The sequence below is a fragment of the Pogona vitticeps genome, chromosome 1, assembly GCF_051106095.1.
Source record: "Pogona vitticeps strain Pit_001003342236 chromosome 1, PviZW2.1, whole genome shotgun sequence".
NCBI lineage: Eukaryota > Metazoa > Chordata > Lepidosauria > Squamata > Agamidae > Pogona > Pogona vitticeps.
Window position 1 is genome coordinate 38,630,404 of NC_135783.1, and position 24,373 is coordinate 38,654,776.

Here is a 24,373-nt window from a genome sequence, read left to right on the forward strand (position 1 = left end):
TACTACAGTATGTCTCTTCAAATGTGTGGTAATCTCATCTAGGAGAGAACATCCAGATTCTCAGTCTGATGAGGAGATCTTTTACAGATGCACTCAGTGGTATCACTATTATTTCTCTCTTCTTTGATTTTAACCCAAACACTCTTCAGCAGCATTTGTTGCTGTCATACATTATTCTCATGCACAAAGTCACATTGCACTTTGGCTGCAAAGTCTGGTGTCTTCCATAGTAGATCAGAATCAGAACAAAAAACAGTTTCTCTTTGCCTACGTTTTCAGTGAATCCTTAGGACACAGAAAAAGGGAATCTGTTTTTGCTTTTGGTTCTGATCTGCAATGAGCTTTTCACACTGAGAAAGAGAACAATATTAGAATATATAGTTGCAGTTGAATACAATGAAGATCTAACATGAGATGGATTGGAATTAATAAAGGAAGCCCTTATCCTACAAGACCTGAGCTGTTCTGTAACTGAGAGAAGCTTTGTGAAGTCATTAATTTATAGGGTAGCTGAAAATCAGGAAGAACTTCATGGCAATTGGTACACACATGGTTTCTAATCTTTGCAACTTGATCTGTTAATTCAGGCAACCTATGCCGCTGTACAGGATACAGGCCCATTCTCGAGGGGTACCGGACATTTGCAAAGGTAAGGGCTAAACAATTTGTCATGAGAAAAAAGGTAATGTAGTAAGTAGGTAGTCATGTTAGTCATTTGTAACAATTTTAAATTATACTTTCTATGTACTGTATTTCTAACATAAGTGAATTATGATGGAATAAGATAGCTTTTTCCTAGGTTTTTATGGTTCATATACTTAAATGAGAAAAAAGTGATATACTTTCAAAACACTTGCTCTCTTCTTGTCCTTTCGTAAAATGTAAGTCAATCTGGGATGCTGCTAAAAAAAAAATCTTACACTTCATGATGCTTTGAACTCTAATTTTGTACTCAAATAAAAGCCTTTGTTAGTGGAAATAGCAATACTGCATATTGTTCCTTGTTGCCTCTACCAATAGACTTTTTTTGTAGAATGATTGGAGTGTGTGTGTGTGTGTGTGTGTGTGTGTGTGTGTGTGTGTGTGTGTGTATCAGATAGATAGATAGATATAGATAGATAGATAGATATAGATACACACACACACACACACACACACACACACACACAGAGTGGTGCTTTGCTTAACAAGCGGCTCGGTTAACGACGAATCCGCATAGCGATGGATTTTTCGCGATCACATTGCGATGTTTTTAATAGTAAAAAATCGCTTTGCAATGATTGGTAATCTGTTTCACTTACCGATTTCCGCATAGCGATGTTTTAAAAACAGCTGATTGGCGGTTCCAAAATGGCCACCAGAAAAAATGGCCGCCCGATGTGTTTTCGTGCCGATTCCTTGCATGCCAGGCAGCGAAAAAGGCGGCCGTATGGAGGATTTTCGCTTAAAGGTGAGTTTTAAGCCCATAGGAACGCATTAAACGGGGTTTATCATCACTATGCGGGGCACCACTCTGTGTGTGTGTGTGTGTGTGTGTGTGTGTGTGTGTGTGTGTGTGTGTGTGTGTGTGTGTGTGTGTGTGTGTGTACGTACGTACGTAAGTACGTACACTCTCTATATACTCTCTCTCTCTCTCTTTCTCTCTCTCTATAAACTCTCTCTATATATTGCACAAGACATTAAAAAACCCATATGAAATTTGTTTGCACAAAATGAAGTGGTGAACTGATAGCTTGGATGGCTTTAAAAGGGAATTGGACAGAATGATGGAGGATACTGTGCTGAATGCATTCTAGTCATAGTGATTAAATGTTATCTCCAGAATCAGAAGCAATATGCTGCTGGAGGACATGGGCAGCATGTGTCCCATGTCCTGCTGATGGGCTTCCGATAGGCATCTGGTTGGCCAACATGAACAACACAGATACTACCCAGCAGAGCTCTTTTGTTCTTTTTGATAGGATCCTGCCTCCCCCATTTCCCCCTTAGTGTTGTATTGGCAACTCTCTGTGACAGATCCATGGGAAGCAGACCAGGGCTGGAAGAAACAGAGTATCAAGTATAGAAGAGCCAATATATGTCCTGTCACGTATGTTCTGGACCAGTTACAATAATAGATGGGCACATATTTGACATGGTGGCTACGTAATCTTTAGTTGCTTTTGTGTTGATACAGATGTTAAACTCCCAAAGGCTATAAGCCTCAGTGTTCACAGCACCAGTCATGAAACTGCCTCTGCTGGCTCAGATAGGGAGACTAAAAGGTGGCAAGTAGATGGTACACCAGTATGTTGCACCATGTGTTAAATCAATGTGGCTTCAATGAAAAGTAAATTGTTGAACTATATCTTTATGTCTAGGATTGGGGATGTTGTGGAAAAAAGGTTAATGGCCAAGACTGCTGTATGGCTGGGAAGGAAAACAATGTGGTAAGTTCATTAAATGTATTGCTTAGCTATCAAACTCTTCAAATATTTCCAAAACAAAATAACATTGTTTTAGTGATCAGCTTCACTTACAATCCTGTCTTGGCTTAGATCAAGGTTCTACCTTCTGGAAGATAAAAATGCTTCCACCTGCTCCTCAGGAATTCTCTCTCCCTCCTTGTGCCACAACTTACCTCATTCAGCCACATTCGTCATTGCCCTCAGGACCACGAGGGAGGGGGCTGCAGGAACTGTGATGTGGAGAGGGGTCGGGGAAGTCCAGTTCTAGTTGCAAGTCATTGTTTTTATTTGGCCTCTCGTGGTTAATCAAAAGACCCCAAACATGAGCGAGGCTGTCTTTCATGTCATTTTTTGAGTGACTCCTGAAAACAAGTCTCTTGAACACAAATGATTCGTATTTGCAAAAGAAGGATACATGAGAAGGTCATGGGTTGTGTTTGTGTGTGTGTGTTCTGTGTATTTTGAAACCTTTTGTGCCCTTTGGCCATTTGTCTGTCAAATTACCTAACAAATTTTTCATCTGGTCGTATCAGGAGCTAGCCAATCATAATGTCTGGAGGGAGTGAGAATTTTTAATCTGCAAAAGGGCCTGGAATGCATTGAGGAAGGTTCTTTCCTTCAATCATTCCTTGTGAGATTATTATGTGCTGACCTCCTGGTGCCCACCATCTTGTATTACCTGCCTGCCTGCTGTGATTCCATCTTGGATCCTTTCCTTTTTGCCATTTTGTCTTGATCCTTTTGGGTGGGGAATTCCCCTAATTTCTCTGGATTATTTTTGCTGCTCCCAGCATGCTTCCTTTGGATTACTTTTTAAAATCCCTCCTCCCTGATTTTTGAGGGATTTTCCCCTGCTTTGATCTTGTTTTGATTTGTGGTCCTTTCATTTCTTGGATTCTTTCTACTGCTACTTGATTTGCTTGCTGCTGCCTGCTGGACTCAAAAAAAAGAAGAGAAGGCATCACATGCTGGTGGGAGGAAATCTCCCCACATTCTAGTAGTTTTGGTTTTTGAGAAGGGGTTTAATTGTATCTTTTGCATTAATTTGCTTACTTCCATTTCTTGTTTTTGGGGCAAGGAGGCTATGTGGGATTAAATTTTGTTGTTGTTCCTACCCCCCCCCCCCCCGGTGTGGGGGTCAGAGGATGACAGCTTCACCTGTTGGACTGATTTTAAAAATATTTCATTAATTTACTGGGTGTTTATTTTATTAAAGGTGTTATGTTGTGGTGGTGGTGGGGGGTTTGAGATGATAGTTTTGTTTGCTTTTGTGATAGTGTGTGGGCCAAGGGGGTAGACTTTGTGACTGTGCCAGTGTGTCACTGAGCTGTGTGGTTGGTGGCGGTGGCTGGTCGGGAACAGCTTGTGACATTTCTCTCTTGTTCTTGGTGTTGTGTTGTAGTTAGTTGCTCTGGTGACTGGGTATCTCTGTGTACCAGATGGCAATTGCTTGCTGTCTGGGTGATTCCTTCCTTGTCTTTTTTCAGCTGTGTTGGCCAAGACCCAAAGGATCTGTTGGAGAATGCTTATGGTGCAATGGTAAAACTGCAGTACTACAGTCATGACTCTGCTCATGATCTGAGTTTGATCCCAATGGGTTAGATAGCTGACTCAAGGTTGACTCAGCCTCCCATTCTTCCGAGGTTTATAAATGGAGTACCTGGCTTACTGAGGGTGGGGCAATGTGTAGCCTGTATAACTGAATTGAATTTAAAGCACACAGAGAGTGATTTAAGCACTGTGGGGAGGTCTATAAGCAGCACACTTACTTTTCTGAAAGGCAGCTGGAATGGAACTCAGATATGCATCTTTCAGCCCAGCTCCAACTGAGCATAATTTAGGCATGGGTCTGTCAGACTGAACTGCCAGAATGGAGAATTCTGGAATTTGGAGATCAACACCCCCTCCATGAATTGTACATACTTAGTAGGCGCAGTGTGATTTCAAGTGCTTTTAACTTTCAATCTGATGCACATTTAACTTTGTATCACTGACAGTGGGATCTAATTTTAAGGAAGTACGAGTACTATTCCATGCTTAATACAACGAATGCTTATTTATTACGTGCATGGATGCCAGATCCTGTGAGTGGCCAAGTCATGAGAACAGACCACGGTCAGAAGAAGAACCACCTGATGTCCTCAAAGAAAAGGGATGGTACCCCTTCATTATGTGTGCCATTCACCATGCCTTTTGGTTATCCAAATTCAGGAATGTCATGTGAACCATCTCTAATCACCATTTAAATTTTAGTCAGACAAGTTCTTGTTTGGAAAGTGCTGGGACAAGGGGCAACACACAAACATACACTAACAGTATGATCTGTACAGAATGCTCCTGGAATGACTGTTCTTTGCTACGCTTCAGACTGAGTAGAAATATCTTACCCTCAGAGAAAAAGACTTCTTAAGAAGTTCCAGAGATGACATGGGGTCAGGGAACAATTTATAATGTCCACCATAGCTAAAAGAAGTCAGCAGATCTGTGCCTGCCTTGAATGAAAGATAGCACAAAATAGCAAATAGGAGAATGGGGATGAAATAAATATTACAAACCTGTATCTCCTTTAGACCAGAGTTAGAGGCTGTGGGCGATGAATACCAGTGGTGAGTGGGGGTGCCAAAAATAGGTGGGGCACCCACATTTTCTCTCCCTCAGCTTCAAAACCCTTTCCTTGCTTTTCCTTTTAAATAACAATAATAATGTGCCATCAAGTGAATTCCTATTTACGGCAATGTTTTCTTGGATTTTCAATATATGAGGTACTCCATTCCTTCCTACTGGTAGTGCCTGGGAGTGTACAGCTTGCACAAGGCCTCATAATCTGACTGTTCTGTTCGGAAGCCCAGGAGCGAATTGAACTCTTGACTCCTGGATACTCTAAACTGCCGAGCTATCCTGTATGTGTTTTCTTTCTGAGGTCCCCTCCCCCCATTCTTCCCTACCTGATAGATTTCACAACTGATTGCTTACAGAGGATTTTTGAAATTATTTCAGAGATAACATGAAGTCAGATATAGGTTGCCACCCTTAGCTTTTGATGCAACACATTTCTATAGGTTCTATGTAACTTCATATGCCATGGGTTTCCCCAAAGAATCCTAGAAATTCTAGCACTGAGAATCTTCTGTTATGTTAGAACATATTTCACAATCTGTTACAAAGGTAAATTCACATGGTTCTCTGGAAAGGTGAGGCAATTTAATTTTGTATTCTTGAATGGTTATTACCGGACTCAAATCTTAGAAATGGTAGAAAGTTAAATATGGAGTAAATTTAACTAAAATCAGTAAGTGGAGACTGATTCTGGACTAGGTTATGCAAAGGAAATGCATAAAATGCAGAAGACATATTCAGCTTTTATTTGCAAATGCTGTTTAAAACTCTGTCCTTTTTCTCATGTGGCTTTGAATAGTCACAGCTTTGTAAAGGTCTAAATATTTCATAAAGAACACTTCAGCCTATCAAGTATGCAATAAATAAATTTTGTTTTGAAACATTTATAAAAAAAGCTTCTAAGTGGGAATCAGGGCAGCCCTTTCTCTAATATGTTATCTGTGTGTATGCCCTTTTAAAACTTTGGGAGGGAATATTTCTGAACAAGAATTCTGTGAAACAAATTAATAACAATTATACATTCACTTCCATGTTAGAAAAACATTTCTATTTTTAAAATGTGAATACCTTATTAAATATTCTTAACTATTTCTGTTTTTCTAGCAGAATGGGTGGTGCTGCAAAGACAAAGTCAATGGCTCAAGTTGTTGCATGAATGAAAAAGATAACACAGTAAGTGTTCCAGACATAGGGACATTTATTCTTATCACCTGTTTTGTTGCAGAATTATATAAGCAAATAATAGGTTAACAGAGCAATCCCAACTGAAAGATTACCAGATGAGGGGAAGGAGGATATATGGAATGGACAAAATCCCACTTATGCCAGCATAACTGCCCTTATGCTGGCTGAACCCCCTTGTGCTGGGTCAAATTTCTGAGACTGGCTGGTGGAAGAATTTGCTGCCACTGTTACTGTGCTGGGTAGGATCAGTTAGCAGGGGAGCCAAAAACAGAATGGAGAAGGGCTGGAATGAAGGAAAACCTTGGTTATGTCAGAGCATAATCTGAAAACAGCTAACGCTGAGCCAACACCTAGCCTGTTGAATTTCCACTGAATCCAAATCCCTTCTGTCAGAGAAAATTAAAATTTACTTAGAATTACTCTTGCTCTTATTAGGAGAAAAAAGCAATGACTTGAACCAACTACTGATGAAGATTAAAAAAGAAAATGCAAAAGCAAAATTATAGTTGAACATTAAGAAGATGAATATCATATTTAGAAAAGAGTTGCAAAATTTTTTGTGTTGACAAGGAAGAAGTTGAAATAGTTAAAGATTTTCTATGCCTTGCTTCAATCATCAATCCAAATGGACACCACAGCCAAGAAATCATAAGAAAACTGAGACTTAGAAGGGCTGCTATGAAGCAGATAGAAAAGTCCCTCATGTATAATAATGTGTTGTTGGAGGCCAAGAGGAAGATAATCCATACTATGGGATTTCCAGTTATTATGTTTGTGTGTTATGTGCCATCAAGTTGGAACCAACTTATAGTGATGCTAGCAGGCCAATCAAGGTAAGTGAGATATTTAAGGAGCAGTTTTACCAGTTCTACCCCTCGTCCACCAGTGAGCTTCCATAGCCAAGTAGGGATTCAAACACAGTTCTCCTGAGTCCAAGTTCATCCCTTTATCCAATACATCACACTGGATATTAGTTACTGTGAACAGATGTGAAAGCTGGACAATAAAAAGAAAAAATGGGGGCAACAGACTCATTTGATATGCAGGGTTGGAGGAAAGCTTTCTGAATGGCAGAGACCAGCAGAAGGACAAATAAATGGGGGCTAGATCAAATGAAGCCTGGACTCTCTGCAGAAGCTAAAATAACTAAACAGAGGTTATTATACTTTGAGCATATCATGAGAAGACAAGACTCACTGGAAAACACAATAATGCTGGGAAATTTTAAAGGTAGCAAGAAAAAGAGGAAGACCTGACATGAGAGAGATTGAGCTAATAAAGGAACCCATACTGATAAGTAGGAAATGCCTTGATGTTACATAACAGCAACAACTCTTGCTCTGACCTAATCTTGTACCGGCACTATCGTTGTGTCTTCGGGCTAAAGGCAGTGAAGTCTGGTGGCTCCATATCAGCGGGGTGGCAAATCTATTCAGACTTTGAAGGAGCTATTTAAGGCACTGAACCTGCATTTGTCTCTCTGCTTTTCTAATCTATGAGAATTTGTTTGGAAGATTGTTATTGTTATGTACTGTCAAGTCGGAACATACTTAGGGCAACCATAATAGGGCTTTCCAGGTAAGTAGGGTATTTCAGGCGTGATCTTACCAGTTCCACTCCCTCAATGAGTTTCCATGGCCGAAAGGGGAATCAAACCCTGGTTTCCAGAGTTCTAGTCTGTTACTCTATCCACTATACCATGCTGGGTTTGGAAGATACACAGCCATGATTACTTTAAAAACCACTGGGAGTCATTTAAGGTTCTATTTGTAGCAAGTGAACACAAGCCTATTTGGAGAAAATGGAAAAAAATTAGAAGGGGATTCACTAATAATCAGTCTTTTAGGTCACACTAGTAATGCTCAAATGTATGTGTGGAGAGAGATTTTACATGGTTAAATGAAGAAAGAACACTCTTCTTTAACAGTGAGGAAAAGGGAAATGGAGTAAAGGAGGTCTGTTTGTCTTTTGTAGGGACTGATTTCCTCAACTCTGTTCACGCCATCTCAATTCCAGCCTTTAGACCCCACACAGGAACCTATATTCCCACCAGAGTTGTTGGTAAGTTGCAACAAACCTATAATCTGGAGCATGTACATGTGCCCTCAGGAAGGAAGAGGATGTGCACATGGAAAGAGTTTGTGTATGTAAGTCTCATGCAGGGATCCTGACATTTCAGTTCCTACGGATCCCTCAGACAGCCAAGCATATGTATAAATATCTGCCAAGTGAGCTGTCTGTGCCTCTGATGAACTGTGGTTAAGGTGTATGCCGCCTGGGGGAAGGGATGAAAGAGAGACAGTATATGAGAGAGAAGCAGAGTGTGTCAGTAACCATAGACAAATGAGTGAATCTTGATTTACCATTCTTTAAGCTTTAAGTAAATAATCTTCCACACAACAGGATGTTATTCCAGGAAGTGTACCATTCCACAGAGAAACCATGTGTGTAATCAATGATGTGGTGCAAAGGAGTGCTCCTGAAACACTTTGTAATTCTGTGTTTGTGTGCATTAAAGTTCTACATTTTAGAAAATAAGAGGAAAGGAACTATTGACACAGAAGTTTTACTGTTATTTAATATAATTCCTCATGAGGTTCCTGAGCCAGTGTAGTGGTTGGAGAAATTAAGACAGTTCACAGCAGAATTTACAAATTCCTCAAGTGTTCCTACGTGATACCTGTAGGTTTTAGAAGTTTTTGTATTTTAAAATGTTTTTAAATTGCTTCTGCACAAAGGTTTTTCTGTAGTCAATCGAAAGGTTTAAACTGATTGATCTTGTTTAATGAACAAACTAACGGGTGGAGGCCTGGTCATTCATACATCTAGAAGTGATTTCTAATTCAGCTACTGGCTCAATAACTCATTCTTCTGACATTTCTAAAATGCTTGAGGGCTAACCAACACATTATGTTAATCGTACTTTTGAACAGAATATGACTGAAGTTGTCATTTTTATCTTGAAGCGAAAATAGTTTCAGGTCCCTGATATATTGATATATTCCTAAACTGGATTTCCCATTGAAATCTCCCTTTTCATCTGTCATTTACCCCCTAAGGTGCCCCTCCCCAGTAATCAGCAAATTTGGGGCAAAAAAAAAGTACTGGGGATTTTTGGCAGAAGAACAGTATGAGCCCCTACTTGGAATAAGGAGCATGTATTCCTCTTAGGTTACCATGACTGGCTGAAATTCAGAATAAAACAGTATGATTTTTTAATAAATGGCACTTTAAACTATACTTGGGGGAAAAAAACGCAAATGTAATTGGCTTGGAGAACCAGATTGCACACTGGCCTTATTGTGCAATTCAGTAGACCCCAGAATTTATTTATTTTTTATTTATTTAAAGTATTTTTACCCCATGTTTAACCTTCAAAAGACCCAAGGCAGATTACATCATTAAAAGACAATATATAAAAGGTAAAAACACTAAGCATACAAATATGAAAAAGAATCAAGCACATCATCCCACTGAGCCCAGTGGGCTAGGCTCTTAGCAAAACCATCGAATTCAGAATGTATTGGTCAGAATCTAACTGAACCATTATGCTGGCATAAGTCAATTGAAATAACTTCAGGGACAAATTGCTGATAGCTAAGAAGTTGGTGTTTTCAAATGTTGTTCTGTGCCAAGTCAAGTAACTAGTCTGTAACACCAACTGCAAACATTGACTTCTTAACTCATTGCAGAGTTTAAGAGCACGGTTACATTAATAAAATTAATTGATTCCTGGATTGGGGCTTTTCAATTCTGTTTAAACTCACATGATAGTCACAATTTGGCATTGACAAATGTCAAAGCAATTAAAACTGAATTGGTTTCACAGATGAATTAAAAATACTGTATATGATTATCTTGCCACCAAATTAAAAAAAAAAAACCCTTGCTTTTTAATAACAACAAAAAAAAATGCTTCCGGGGGGAGGGGGAGGAAATCCACTTTCCATGTGCATTATGTAGTCAGCTTTTAAAAATTGGATTTAAAATATACTAAACCTGATTCAAATACGTTTTTTAAATGTAACCAGGCTCTCTGATTGATTTATGCAGGCGTGTATAAGTAACAGGATCATGGCCATCAGGAGGTGGGTTGAAACATGACGGAAGAATTGACTCAATTATTGCAAAAAACAAAAACAAAAACACAGCAAACAGATTAGATGTGAATATTGAAACTATATGGTATGGTATCTAAAGGGGCAAAGTTCATACATCTGCCTCCCATCCACTATCACAGGATGGGTAAGGTACAAAAGTTTTAGAAGACTATTTATCACTGATGTATTGAACAACTAAGCTAGCTTGTGTTGATTTTGTGTGGTTTTGCTTGGTAACTTTAAGAGTCATATAAGTGTATTGAATATCAGTGTAACCATAAGTTGCAATCGTATATGTTTCTTGTCTTGATATACTGTATAGACTAAGCCTTTGTTTAGTCACTACAAGAAAGAAAGGAAGCCAAAATTTGTTGTCAGTGTGTGTTGTGAAGCTAAATCTGGTGTTGTCTCTACAGACTCACAATAATAAACCACAAAAGCAGCTGTGCTTCAAAGGCGAGCGTGTGATGTGGTTTCAGCCCACAACCCTCAAGGAACTGGTGGCCCTCAAAGCCCAGTACCCGAGTGCTAAACTTGTCATTGGGAACACGGAAGTGGGTAAGAGGAAGAGTTTAGTTTCTGTCTGAACTTTAGTTGGGATCATGTAATGCTAAAAACATTAATGAAAGTTCCTGTCTGGTCAGTATTTTATTTTCTCCTCCTTCAAGCCTTCCTTGCTTTTAACTAATAAAGTCAGTTCTGGGAACCTTCTTTGTTCTACTGCCCCTTGGCCCCATAATTGCAAATGTGAGGGGAAAGAGCAGGGATGAATCTGTTTGCCTTGACCCCTTCTTCATGTCTTCACTGCTGCCCCTTCATGTGTGGTGTGTCACACCCACAGTGGATAGCTTGCTCTCCCTGTGTAGGTTCCCTGCTTGATTTATAATGCTGGAAGAGCAGGCAGGCAGGCAGGGAGCATTAGATGTTTTGCAATGGTGACATGGGTCAGATTGGATCAGCGGCCTCCTCCTCACTTCACATGCTCATGTTGTGGCCATCATGTGGACTGTAGAATGACAGAATAGGGGTTCCACATCTCCTTGGGGGGAATAAAAAAAGAGAGAAAGTTTGGGCATAAAAATGACTAAATGCTTTGTGGCACCTTGAAGACTAACAGTTTCTTTTTTGTGTGGACTGTATATGAAAGTAAGCTTCTTCAGCTCACCTCGTTATTTTTTATTTCTTTTATCAGAACATTTTTAGCCTTCTGACTTTAATGACAGCATTCAGGGAAGCTGACAACAAATCCACCCCACCATCAAATCAATTCATAAATATAATGAAAGGATACAATCAGTATAAGAAACACAGGCCAAGATGATATAAGAGACACAGGCCCAGAATATTTCACTGGCATCTAGCTTTCCATTTTGTTTTTACAGTATATATATATAAAAAATAAAATGGAAAGCTAGACGCCAGTGAAATATTCTTGCCTCAAAAAGTATGCCTTGTTTTAAGGAGAATTGTATTTCCTAAAGTATCCAGTGTGAGTCTCAAGAAAAATAGAAAAAGAAAAAAAGGTGCAGGGGAGGAAAAAGAAAAGAAAAATAAAGCAAACCACTACTACTTAATTTGCCACCTGTTGCCCAGCTTCCTTTTAAAGTTTACATTTCGAATTACTGACAAGTGCAAACTCTGCAGGTGATATGTAGGTTGTGACTAGGCCAATTAGATTTCTTGAAAATTAATGTATATAGCTTCTCAATGGCCTTATTACAAGGTTTCCTCTGCCCCCCTGTTAATATGTTAGTTGGAATGTGGCGATTTCAGTTATGAAAAATAGGGTGCACATAGATCATGGGTAAAGGCAGTGTTTGTTGACATTGCTAGATGCACGAGAAGGTCATATCTGTGCACAGTCACTTCACTGCAAGCCAGCATGTAATGCTGATCCCAGTCAGACTTCCAAAAATAAAAATAATTTAAAAAAGGCTCTGGGTTTTCCTACAAGAGCCAGCAGAAGAGATCATCACTGAAACAGTATTCAGTGGGTTGGGACTTGCTATGTAACACCCCTGGCTTTTCATTGGTAAACCTATTAATGCTGGCTGTCTGCCATGTACTCATTGACCTCACTAGATTGTGTTTCCTTAAGGTATTGAAATGAGGTTAAAGAACATGCTGTACCCTGTCATAATAGCCCCGACATGGATCCAAGAAATGAACTTTGTTCAGCACACAGAGGAGGGTAAGTATCAACATGACAATTGCCTCAAGGGACTGGCAACAAGTCCCTAAGAGGATACAAGAAAAGGCTTGTTAGCAATGTAAAACCTTAAATGTCTTAGTTGGTGGGTGGTTCCTCACTATTTTCACCTTTTTTCTGCTATTGAGGCCAAGATGCACTGGTCGAACCTACTAGGGTAACATACAGAGAAATGAACAGAACAAGTTACATAAACAAAATGTTTGCTGCTGGAGGTGGTCTGTTTTCCCATTGCTGGCATTGATGGTACAATGCTTAGTGCCCTGGCAGCCCAAGACGTTTTTCTGCCTAATGCAGACAAGGAAATGGCATCCCTCAGCCATTTAACTTCTGGGTGATCTAGTGGTGCATGTTTGAAGCCAACTAAATTAATTTTACAAACGAGGCAGAAAATATCACAACCACCTCTCTTTCTCCCTGGCAGTAGAAATATTAGAAGAAGAAGAAAAACTAATAATGATGTGCCATCAAGTCAATCATGACTTCCCAGGGTTTTCTTGTTAGAGAATTCAGATGAGATTTACCATTCTCTTTTTCTAGGAGGCAGTCAGGGATTGTACAGCTTGCCCAAGGTTATAAAAGCTGGCTTTTCTTCCGGGAGTCACATGGGGGAATTAAACTCCAAATTTCTGGCTGGGAGATACTAACTAACTGAAGAGTGGTCTGGAAAATCTATTTCGACCACTCCACACATACGGAAATGGTGCTCCAGCCTGACCCCAAGCTGTGCCTAAACTGTAGGGCTTTTAATTTTTGGAGATGAGCTGGAGTGATTCCCTGGCAGATGGAAGGGTCACTTTAAGGAAGATCAGTCCTTTTATGGTGACCCTTTCTGGTGTGATCCAATATGTGCCTTTGCAGTAATCTCATTGCACTCTGAGATATGCATGTTTTTGTCCTTTTGAGACACCGAGAAACTTCTGCTTGAGGCAGATGTCCCATTTGGCAAACGTTAGGACTGGTTGTGTTTTATAAAATGTAGAATTAGTGCTGGGGGCTTCACAGCTCTTCAGTGGGCTTGTATTGCAGTTGACGTAAGAAAGGATGGCTGGGCTGCCAATAGGATTGGGGGTGTGGGCCCTTCATAGTTTAGGCGCAGCAGGAAAGATACTCTTGGGTAGGACAGAGGATTGCTTGAAATAATAGAAGACAGAAGCAAGAGGAATAGGGAGCTGATAGGAGTAGTCGTTCCTACCTGGAGAGCATCCATAGTTCCCATAAGACAGAGACTAAGGCCTTGGTTACGCCAATGAACGGTTTTCCAGTCCTCCCCCATTGATTTCACAATTTAAACCTGCAGTCACATGACACACAGCCATTAGCAAATCATTCACCTGGAAAGTGTGCTAACTGTGGACCTTTTCTTGCTTGGTAGGAGACTTCTACTTTTTGTTGTAGTTGTGGATTTTTTTTTAAATGTTGCATTGCTACATGTGTGAATGATTTTATCACAGTTTTTTGGAACTATTGCCACCATGCATGTCCTTTTAACATATTTTTATTCTTTAGACATTTTCTGTGGCATTCGGGTTGATGCGTTGCTTAACTTCTGTCAAATGGTCTCAACAAGAAGCTCTAAGTGCTTATTGAATTGGAAGGAAATAACTCAGTAACCCCAAAACACATTGGGATGCAAATGCTGGAATAAATGCCATGTGGCTTCAAAGCATGACAGTCATGTGATTAAAACTCAGGGGAAATGTTGCTGTTGTGACCACAGCCTGAAGTAGCAGTGGTTCCCCCAACTTTTTTTTTTTGCAAATCAGTAGGGCCGATGTCTCCCTGCAGTAGACATCACTGCCCCCCAAAATAAAGTTGGAAGTAGACAGAGGTCCACCTCAGGTTTAATTGTTTATTATTGTTATTGTTATTTTCTCTTGGCAGTTGAGTCCCATTTGTGGATTAGAGGCAGCACAGGAATTCAATAAATAATAATAATTTTTGAGAACACAAGGTGTGGAGGGACACTTTGTTTTTATTTTTATTTTATTTATTTTTTTATTTTGCTTTCTAGAGGCTTCCAACAGCAGAAGTCTCCTTTGGGAAAACCTACATACTTGCTAGGGACTGCACCCCACAAAACTGGGCAGGAGGATACATGTAGTACATGTACCGCACATTGCTCATTCAGGTAAAAGGGATTTAGGGCTGTCAATCCAAGACTATATCCACTAAAAGAGCGGTAGGAAAAATTGAGCAACCTTGAAGACAACTGGGTTTTGTCTGGCATCATCTTTCATGCATACAAAAGTACAGACTGCTTTCTCAGATGCATCATAAAGGGGGCTGCCATCTGTAAAGGCTTATGCCAAATAAGGCTGGCTAGTCTGCAAGGTACTGTACCACAAGATTCTGCAGCTAGAATCCTATTGTAAAATACATGCATATAAAGGGAATTGCAGAATCTGCTTTCTGCATCTGTCACATGTGCAAATAATTGTGCAACAATGTGCATGACCTGCACATAATTCTATGTACCACCTGGGAGTGGCCAAGACAGAAACAGCAAGATTTTGCACACTGTTTGCACAATTGCTGATTTACTCTGCATGATCTGAACAGGATTCTGGCCTCTCTTGTTTATCTGCAACAGATTGAGATGGCTACTTCCCCTTGAAGTACGTCCACTGAGACACTGTAAAGAGTAACCTGCAAGGCATAAATGAGATGAAAGTTTGAACAGCTTGTGACCCACAACACTGAATAGTGTCTGTCAGGAAATGGATAAACTTTGTGGTTCTGCTGTCACTAATAGCTAGCAGGCCGCATTCAGCTTTGTGGGCCTGTCTCTTATAGATAAACCTATACAAATACAAGCCACAAATTGCTGTCGTAAATAGAGGAAGGAAGACACAAGATACTGTATATAATTGCAGGCAATGTGCCAAGCATGTAATAGATGACTCAGAGAAGTGAGCCAAGCCAAATTCTAATCGAACTAAAGCAAATAACCAAATAACCAGGGTTGTTACCAGTACAACTGAGGGGGCATTTTTGTTTCTTGTCTCAATATTAGTTAGTGGAATTAAGGCAAATTAAAAGAAATGAAAAGCAAACCTATCTATCAAGTATTCCTAAAGGTCATTCCCACTGAACTCCAGGCAAATTGCCATGGCTTTGCTAGTTTTGTTTTTAAATTTTGAAGGACTGGCAGCTTAGGCAAAGAACTTCTGACCACTAACAGTTCTGCTTTTTCAGAAGGGATTTTTTTTTTAATGGCCCAAAGGCCGATGTGGCTGCAAACAGATGCAGAGCATCTTTCATTTATAAAGTATGCTGCATGGTTTAATATCATAAACTTTGTATATCCTTGGATTTACTCTTGAAGGGCCCTCTGTAACCGTAAGATAGAAATTAGCCAGTGATCATTTGACTCCCAGCGAGAAATTCAGGTTTTGCTTTAGGCAGTTGCTTGGTTTGCAGTTCAGGAAGCGTTAGAAGATCAACGCTTGTGCCAGCATAAACAGACCTTGCAAAACAAGCCACCTCCCTCTGATTTGGTTTTAAAGGTATGGAGCTTGCTTCTGTGTTGCTTTGTGGCATATATATATTTGAGCTGCACTAGCCATATGTGTCAGTGATCTTGTGTCCATGCATCCAGACACACACACCAGAGGACAAATGTACCCACTCTGTTTTTGTCCTCATGCACACTTGTGTGGTACAGCTTTCTGGTTACTGATTGTAAAATTGGCACTTTTGAAACTATTTTCTTGCTTTGAATTCTTTAAATCTAGCAAAAAAGGGTAAAGTCCTGAAATGCTGGCAATACCGTATATCCTGGTAATCCCTTCTGCTTCAAAAGGAAGGGAACAAAACCCTCCCTCGAGCACTTTCAAATAAAGGAAATGTTTCTGAGAAGCCACAGTTGTGGGATGAAAGTGAAGACTTGAAAATGCTTTCAGCATCTGTCAAGGGCAGCAATGTCTTCCTGGGTAATTACTTTAGAGTTACCAGCCAAATCTCTTTTGTCTGATTATCCAGGTATCCAGTTTGGTGCTTCCTGCACTCTGAGCCATGTGGAAGAGGTTCTGAGGAAAGCAGTGGCTCAGCTGCCTCCATATAAATCTGAGGTGTTCCAGGCTGTTCTAGAACAGCTGAGGTGGTTTGCAGGACCTCAAATCCGAAATGTTGCTGTAAGTGTGTCTGTGCTGTTTTAGCTAAAGGCCAAAGTGCACATGGTGTGTGTAGTACTATTGTATTAGCTTACTTCTTAGGATTTAAATTAAGGCTCATCTATTGTCATTCTCCAGCTGTAGAGAGAAGAAATCTGAAGAGGCATGTGGTGATTTTCCACACAGCTGGGGACTTGAAAAATTAGGGCTTCTGAATGTGTGAAGAAGGCTGTGCTGCTAGATCTGGCTGTACAGCTTCCCTTGACATCCATGCATTAGTCATACAGACCCAAAGGGGAAAGTCTATGATGCGCATAGGTCTTTAGTAGGCTTTCCCTCTAGAACTGTTCACATTTAATGATGGATATCAAGAGATGGATGGAGGCACATGATCTTGGAAGGTTTGGTCCCACTGCCTCTTGATTACATACACGGTGAAGGTATTTTCAATGTGATCAATCTAAATTCAAGAATTTAGATTGATCAAGGTCCTATCAAGTTCTGGGCCTGAAAAAGTTACTTCTGTGGTCTACAACTCCAAGAACCCACCAATTCGTGTGACCAGTGCTGACTGGGAGTTGCTGGGAATTGTAGTCCAAAACAGTGACTTCCCAAGATCTGATTTTTCTTAAAGGAGGATGGAGGCTAACATTTGTCCTAATAATGATCATATTTTAAATTATCACAGGCTTCATCCTTGGGAATGTATTTTTAGAGTAAAAATTAATTATGGTTTATTTATTGGCAAATCACATTTGAATATCATTTCCTTTGTTGAGAAATTATGCCCAGAACCTTTGCAGAGTGAGTTAAATAAATCTCAAGAAACAAAATCAGCTACAACTTAATGTTGAATTAACACATAAATCACTGGCATAGCCTGACAATTGTTATTATTTTGGAAAATGATTAGCATATGAAGACTAACCAGCAAAATAATATGGATTCTCTTGGCCTCTCAATCTAACGCAACAGCAGTATTTTTAAAAGGTTTCCTTATGATTTGGGCTAGTTTCTAATCCATACCCCTATTACCTGTATCCATTGTAATTGGACTTTTGGGTGGGATATAAGACAGGAAGTACCTTGAGTGTCTTGGGGGTTGGGTCACTTTTGCAGGAAAGTGCATGGAAGGAGTGTAGCCATATTAGTTCTCCTGAGCCTTCTGGCAGTTTCAGTATCATCAGCAGTATATTTCTGGACTGCCTGGATGGATTTGACCTCGGGAATGCTGCTTAGCAAGTGATTCTGTCCTATTCATTGAGAAATGTCCACTAAGTGGTGCTGTGGGATTACTCTTCAGCTTTACAGACATTGACCTTTGGTCACAAAGGTTCTGTTTTCTCCCTCATGTTATTCATTGTCTACACAAAACTACTGGGAGACGTCATTCAGAGCCTCAGACTAAGGTGCCACCAATATGCTAATGATCCCTCACCACTTCTTACTATCTAATAACAACAAAGCAGTCAGTATCCTTGAACATTCCTTGGAATTCATAATGGGCTAGATGAGAATGAAAAAGTTGGAGATAAAGCCTGTCAAGATTAGAGAATCCTAGAACTGCAGAGCTGGAAGTGACCCCAAATATCATAAAGTCCCTCGTCTGTAGCTTCCCTTACATATTTTATTTTGATATAGTGTGCTGCAGTCTGGCGTCTTTTTCGTACAAAAATAAATGATAGCATAGAAATATTGCCAACAAAGAAAAAAAAAGAAATAATAGTGTTATATGTATTTTCTTCAGGCTCTTGGGGGAAATATAATGACTGCAAGTCCAATCTCAGACCTAAATCCAGTGTTAATGGCAAGTGGGAGCAAACTGACTTTGGTGTCAAATGGTAAGCCAATCTAAGCTTTAAAATAGAATAGTAGATGCTATGTGTTCTTTAGTAACTGCTTCTTGGCTTTACTTGGCATCAGCCAAAGATATTAGCTGGAGCAATATATGCTTGTGTTCTTTTTGGGATGAATGAGGGAGAGCTTCAGGACATTTTACTTCCAGAAACCTCAATGAGAAGGAGCTTTTCTTAGGCAATTATTGGGTTAGAATTACTAACAGAGGTGTACTTTCATTATCATATTGTTATTGTAGCTATTTAGATTGTTTGTTTATTGCCTTATTGAATGATAATTGCTTACTGTATGTTTTTATCGTTGTAATTATGTTATGGTTGTATCTTAACTGTTTTTGACTATTGGAATGGGCTCTGGTATCGAGTGCAACATAAATAAATATTATTACAGTATTTTCTAATTTATTCTTCTGTGAGTTTTGTTGATGAATATTCTCAAATAACTTTGCACTCTTAAACAACCTCTGAACATATGCCAGAAGTGTTTTTTAATGTATTTGATTCAAACATATGATAACTGATGTAGTATATGAGAGGTGAGATGCATTTTCATCCTAATGATGATTTAGCGTTTGACAGTGCTGTTAACCAATCTGTTGCGGTACACCACAGCAGTTATCAAATTTTCCTTCAGGGAACACTTTCTTGCAAGGAATCTTTGTATATCTATCACAAAAAGCCCACCCTAGTCCGGGCCTTTAGAATGAATTCTTGGAAATGCTATGGGATGCATACTCATTTTACAAGCGGGGAGCTCACATGATTGTCCTTGTCAACTCAGAGTGAGCCCTTAAACAGGTAAGGGAGATATATGTGGGAGTTTTTCATGGGGGAATAAAAGCAGATATATATTTACTGTTAGATCTCTGGCAGATTTGCAACTGATGAGCCAGGATTTCTTATACTGAAGAATAGGGGTTTTTAAAAAAATTTCATCCTGAGAAAATGGGCAAAGTGCCATCCCCTTGAAGTATGATTTCCAGCATTCCTTAGCACTGGCTGAGGCTGAGAGGGGAAAAAGAAAGGATGCAAAATGTGGAGGTGATAAACAAGTGCCCATAATTGGGCATCAGAGTAGATATAGAAATCTGTAATCTTTTGGTCAGACAGAGGTGTTATACATAAAGCATTTCCTGATCACATGGTCTAAATAGTCTATCAGAGAAAGCTGCACTGTTCTTGTTATAGATGTTTTTCAGCATCGATAACATTCATAGGAATGCATACAATATTTTTATTTTATGCATTCCTGTGCATGCTCAATTGTTTACTTTGAACATCTCCACTTAGAACCATAAAAAAAGGAATTGATAATTCAGAGAGACCCACTTTACACATATACTGTGTGTTAGTGACTCTGTCCTTTTGAAAACAATAATGTTTAACTTTTATTACTGAGATTCACTCTATGTTCTGTTTTTGACCCCCAGCCAGTAAACACAAGCTGAGTTGAAGAGCTCTTATTCCCCAACAGCTGCTAGGAATTCCGTTTTAGCACTTCCTGAAGGGTTGTACTTTGCCCATATGTGTTCTATTGTTGCTGTGAAGGAAGACTGGTATAACCAAGAACATAGTTTTATTTAAACCAAGCGAGAAGTATTGTACAAAAGGCATGCAAACTCTGTTCATTCTTGTACTCAGAATGAATTCCTGGTCACAGAATTCTCAGTTCTAAGTGTACAGTTTCCTTAGATCAGATTCAAGTTAGTGGATCCTGCAAGTAGGTCTTGCAGATTTGAATACTGCCTCCTCTGTCACGGAGTACATGCTTAATATCCTCCACTGAATTAGTGCAGGGAAATCGCCCCAAAGGGAGACCACAGCTGCGAAACAAGGACATCTGCAAGCAGGATCTGAAGGCCTAAGGAACGAACCTCAACAGATGGGAAATCCTGACATCTGAACGTTCAGCCTGGAGGCAGGCGGTGCATCACGGCCTCTCCCAATTTGAAGAGACCCTTGTCCACCAGGCCAAGGCAAAGAGGAATTTACAAAAGCAGCAGAATCAGAGAGCTGGACAGGGGACAGATTGGATTTGTCTTCAGTGTGGAAAGGACTGTCACTCTTGAATTAGCCTCCTCAGCCACACTAGACGCTGTTCCAAGTCCTCCATACAGAGCATGTCACCATAGTCTTTTGAGACTGAAGGATGCCTAATGAATGACTGTACATATTGCAGAGGATGGCAAACTATTTACAACTGTTTTTCTGGCTAGAGAACCCTTGATAATGTTTAGGGACCCAGAGTTCTCTGTACAATAGTTTGAATGCCACTGACACGTATTATTTAAAAGCACTGATGGTTGATGTCTGTGAATGTTAATGTCTGTGAGTGTGCCTTGCGATAAGATGTGTTTGCAGGGCCACATTGTCCATAAGATTGTTGATGTTCCTTTTAGAGGAATCTCCAGGAGACCTTCTTCCTGCAAAGCAGTGTTTATCTCTCCCCCCCACCACACACAAATGACAGTATACAAGGTAGACACTCAGCGAACACATGCATTGTGGGAAGTTCCATTCTCATTTCATTTGTCACTTTTACGATGGCTGCTTGAAGAATATATTGCTCTATTAGTATAGACACATGGAATTGATGGCCTTGTGAAAACCAAACAGCAGCTAAGCCTTCAAGAATGAATACTGGCATGCATGAAATGGGAAATGGTTTGTTTACACATTCTACCAACAGTTATCTATCTTCTTTTCTTACAGAAGGAAGTAGGACTATAGAAATGGATGAAACATTCTTTACCGGTTATAGGAAGACTATACTAAAGCCTGAGGAAATACTGCTGTCTGTTGAGATTCCCTTCAGCAGGAAGGTGAGTAAACATAGTTTTAGAGCCATGTTTCTCAACCTTGGGTAACCCAGGTATTTTTGAACTGCAACTCCCAGATGCTGAGCGGGCCAGGGTTTCTGGGAGTTGCGGTCCAAGAACACCTAGGTTGGCTAAGGTTGGGAAGCACTATTTCACGGAATGACAATTCTGGACGTAAAGGATTCATGTATATCGACTTGTTTTTGAAGGGCTCTCTTCCAGCTGTAAGAATGTGCCTTGAATCCTCAGGAATGCAGGAAAATCAGAAAATATGATGTGGGAGATAGAGAATTCTGGTTTCTCAGCATCCTGATTTTTCTTTTTTCAGGGCTAAGTTTCTAGTCTTTTTTTGTTTTTTTTTTTTTGTTACCAATATGTTTTAAGTGTCTGAAAAGTGCCTGTGGATATCTCAGAAGGCAGAGAAATATGTGAGTAAGAGATCCAGCTTGGGAGTTCGCCTTCAGTGCCCTGGAAGTTTCCTTGTGCCTTCCCCCAGGAAAAATAAAATGCATTATGCAAAATATTGTCATTGTTGTTGTTGTGGGTTTTTTGGGCTCTTTGGCCGTGTTCTGAAGGTTGTTCTTCCTGACGTTTCGCCTGACATTCCGACTGTGGCTGGCATCTTCAGAGGATTGGAGTCCAGATCTCTGTCTGTGCTCTGGACTAGGCATGGACAGGAATCCACCATCATAACATCTCAGAAGGACCCTCTCACCAAAATGTTTAACAGTCCTTTGCGAGCCTTGGCACAAAACAGAGCTAGAGAAAGCTAAATTCTTAATGAGTACACTCAGATAGTTTACTCCTTCCTATTTCCAAGCATCCCGATGTATTTGTTTTAATATTGTTCACCATTTGGTCCTAGCACCCTCTGCTGTGCATGTCTTGAGTGATACCAAGTCCTGCAGTTTTTATAAAGCCTTCTCAAAAGTCACTGTGCCCTAGGTTGCAGCTTTTTGATTGCAGCCTCATGTACAGTGGGGTCTCTGCTTAAGAACTTAATCCGTATTGGAAGGTGGTTCTCAAGTTGAAAAGTTCTTATGTTGAATCTGCATTTCCCATAGGAATGCATTGAAAACCATTTAATCTGTATCTGCTCTTTTCCGTCCATAGAAACTACAGTGGAACCTCTACTTAAGAACTTAATCCATTTTGGAATGGTGTTCTTAAGTTGAAGCGTTCTTAAGTTGAAGCAAAATTTCCCATAGGAATGGACTGAAAACCAATTAATCCATTCTGGCTGTTTTTTTTGTTATGTAGAGGTGTGTTCGTACATTGAAGCATTAATTCCCATAGAACTAATGCAAAGCTGGTTAATACGTACTCTACCACTAGGGGGAGAATTTTTTTAACCTAAGATGACCTAAGATTAAAAAAAGAGCAGGAAAGGTTTTTTTCCTGTTCTTATCTTGGATTTCCGTTCTCAAGTAGAACCAAAATTTAGCAAATGGAGCTGTTCTTAAGTTGGATTGTTCTTAAGTAGAGACGTTCTTAAGTAGAGACCCCACTGTATGACACAGACACACAGAGCACAGAACACTAAAAATCCAGTGTTAATTTTCTTTGATGGTCACAAGAGCCAGCAAAAAAAAAAATCAACTCTAGAACTCCAGAAAAAAATCTGCAAAAAATCAAAGCTACCTCTGCATAGGGTTGCCAGATGTCAGGCAAAAGGAGGACATGTCCTCCTTTTTAGCCTAATGTCCTCTGTCAGGCAGTCAAAGATAAAATGTCAGGCTTTTGTATATTTTATGTTATAATTTTGGATGGGAGGGGGAGAGGTGGAAGGACCCCCTTCCCCCTGGCTTTCCCCGCCCCCATCTCACCGCCCACCCCCGGTATTTTGAAAAAAAAAAAGGCTCAATTGAATTTCTTTTAAATTCTTAACATGACTGTTTCTTGGTCAGTTCACTAAGAGACATTTATTGGCAGCTATTGTAATAATAATTTATTGTTTGTGGATTTAATCTGGAATGATTCAAATGAAACATTCAATATGTCCTCCTTTGTCCTCCTTTTTGTCTTTCTATGTCCTCCTTTTAGTGCCCATGTATCTGGCAACCCTACCTCTGCGAGTTCCCATTTCAGATATTAACACAGGCAGCTGCTCCTTGAAATACTGGTGTTGTGCTTAAAATTTCTCTTGCACAAAATTTGACCATTCCTAATCAATCTGATAGAAAAGAAATTCCTTTTGAAAATAGTATCAAAAGCGGAGAAACTTTGCAGAAAATGTGATGGGTGAAGCTTACCTTACCTAGTGGAGTCGCTGAGAAGTCCATGTGTTGCCTTTGACTTTATCTGGGTACTAGTAACATCTCCTGAACTCATTTTTCAGTTAAAGTCCAGGGAAAGATTTCATAAGGTGGCCTCTCAGAGCTTTTTTCTGAACAGGAAGTTGGATCAATGAAGGAAGCTGCAAAATGAAGGAGAAACGTGTTCTCTCTCTCTCTCTCTCTCTCTCTCTGTGTGTGTGTGTGTGTGTGTGTGTGTGTGTGTGTGTGTGTGTGTGTGTCTGTGTGTGTGTGTGAGAGAGAGCATCTTGCATTGTTACAGATAAGCTGAAGAACAGTACAAAAAATGTACTGGACCCAAGGGTTGAGCCAAAAGTTCTCAGCAGATGTTTCTCTGAGAACTGTTCTGTCTTTTTGTCTCTCTTCCCTGAAATAGAAGACCCTTGAGAAACTGCTGGAGAATTTATCCTTTCTCTGGAGAAATCAGGTGATATTGTTCCCCCCGGTTCTTTTCCTACAAAGCAGTGACGGGTCTATGAGCAAGAGGAAAAAATATTTACTACCACAGTCATGAGTGACAGAGTGGTGTTGGTGCAGCAAAGCACATAGGATAGGATGACAGTATTATGCCAGGGCTGATGAGTGATACATTTGTGAAAATAGGAAAAGGCAGGGACTACCAAATGCTGCTGCTTCTTCCCTTCAAATGATGCCAGGCAGCCTCCTGTGCATGAGCAGTGCTTTGATCCACTTCTTGACAGCTGTTGAAAAATACAGCTTTGGAGTGTGGAG

General features: G+C 40.0%; 1 protein-coding gene and 1 long non-coding RNA gene across 10 annotated transcripts in view; one reads left to right on the top strand and one right to left on the bottom strand.

Annotated features, from left to right (window-relative positions):
* The window catches only part of LOC144585810 (uncharacterized), a 256,170-nt gene that overhangs the window by 63,101 nt on the left and 168,696 nt on the right, over positions 1 to 24,373 (bottom strand). The window lies entirely within an intron of this gene.
* Positions 1 to 24,373, top strand: part of XDH (xanthine dehydrogenase) — an 83,379-nt gene that overhangs the window by 20,628 nt on the left and 38,378 nt on the right. For 5 of the 9 annotated variants that reach the window (XR_013540373.1, XM_072991104.2, XM_020809339.3 and 2 more), the window contains 9 exons: positions 588 to 649; positions 2,361 to 2,429; positions 6,168 to 6,236; positions 8,223 to 8,309; positions 10,765 to 10,906; positions 12,447 to 12,539; positions 16,542 to 16,693; positions 18,420 to 18,513; positions 21,241 to 21,350. Coding sequence is in view for 8 of the 9 variants with exons in the window: in XM_072991104.2 (XP_072847205.2) it covers positions 588 to 649; positions 2,361 to 2,429; positions 6,168 to 6,236; positions 8,223 to 8,309; positions 10,765 to 10,906; positions 12,447 to 12,539; positions 16,542 to 16,693; positions 18,420 to 18,513; positions 21,241 to 21,350 (878 nt within the window). In the remaining variant the exon portion in view is untranslated. The remainder of the gene's footprint in view (positions 1 to 587; positions 650 to 2,360; positions 2,430 to 6,167; positions 6,237 to 8,222; positions 8,310 to 10,764; positions 10,907 to 12,446; positions 12,540 to 16,541; positions 16,694 to 18,419; positions 18,514 to 21,240; positions 21,351 to 24,373) is intronic. The other 4 variants (XM_078383011.1, XM_020809340.3, XM_078383014.1 and 1 more) reach the window with 1 other exon arrangement.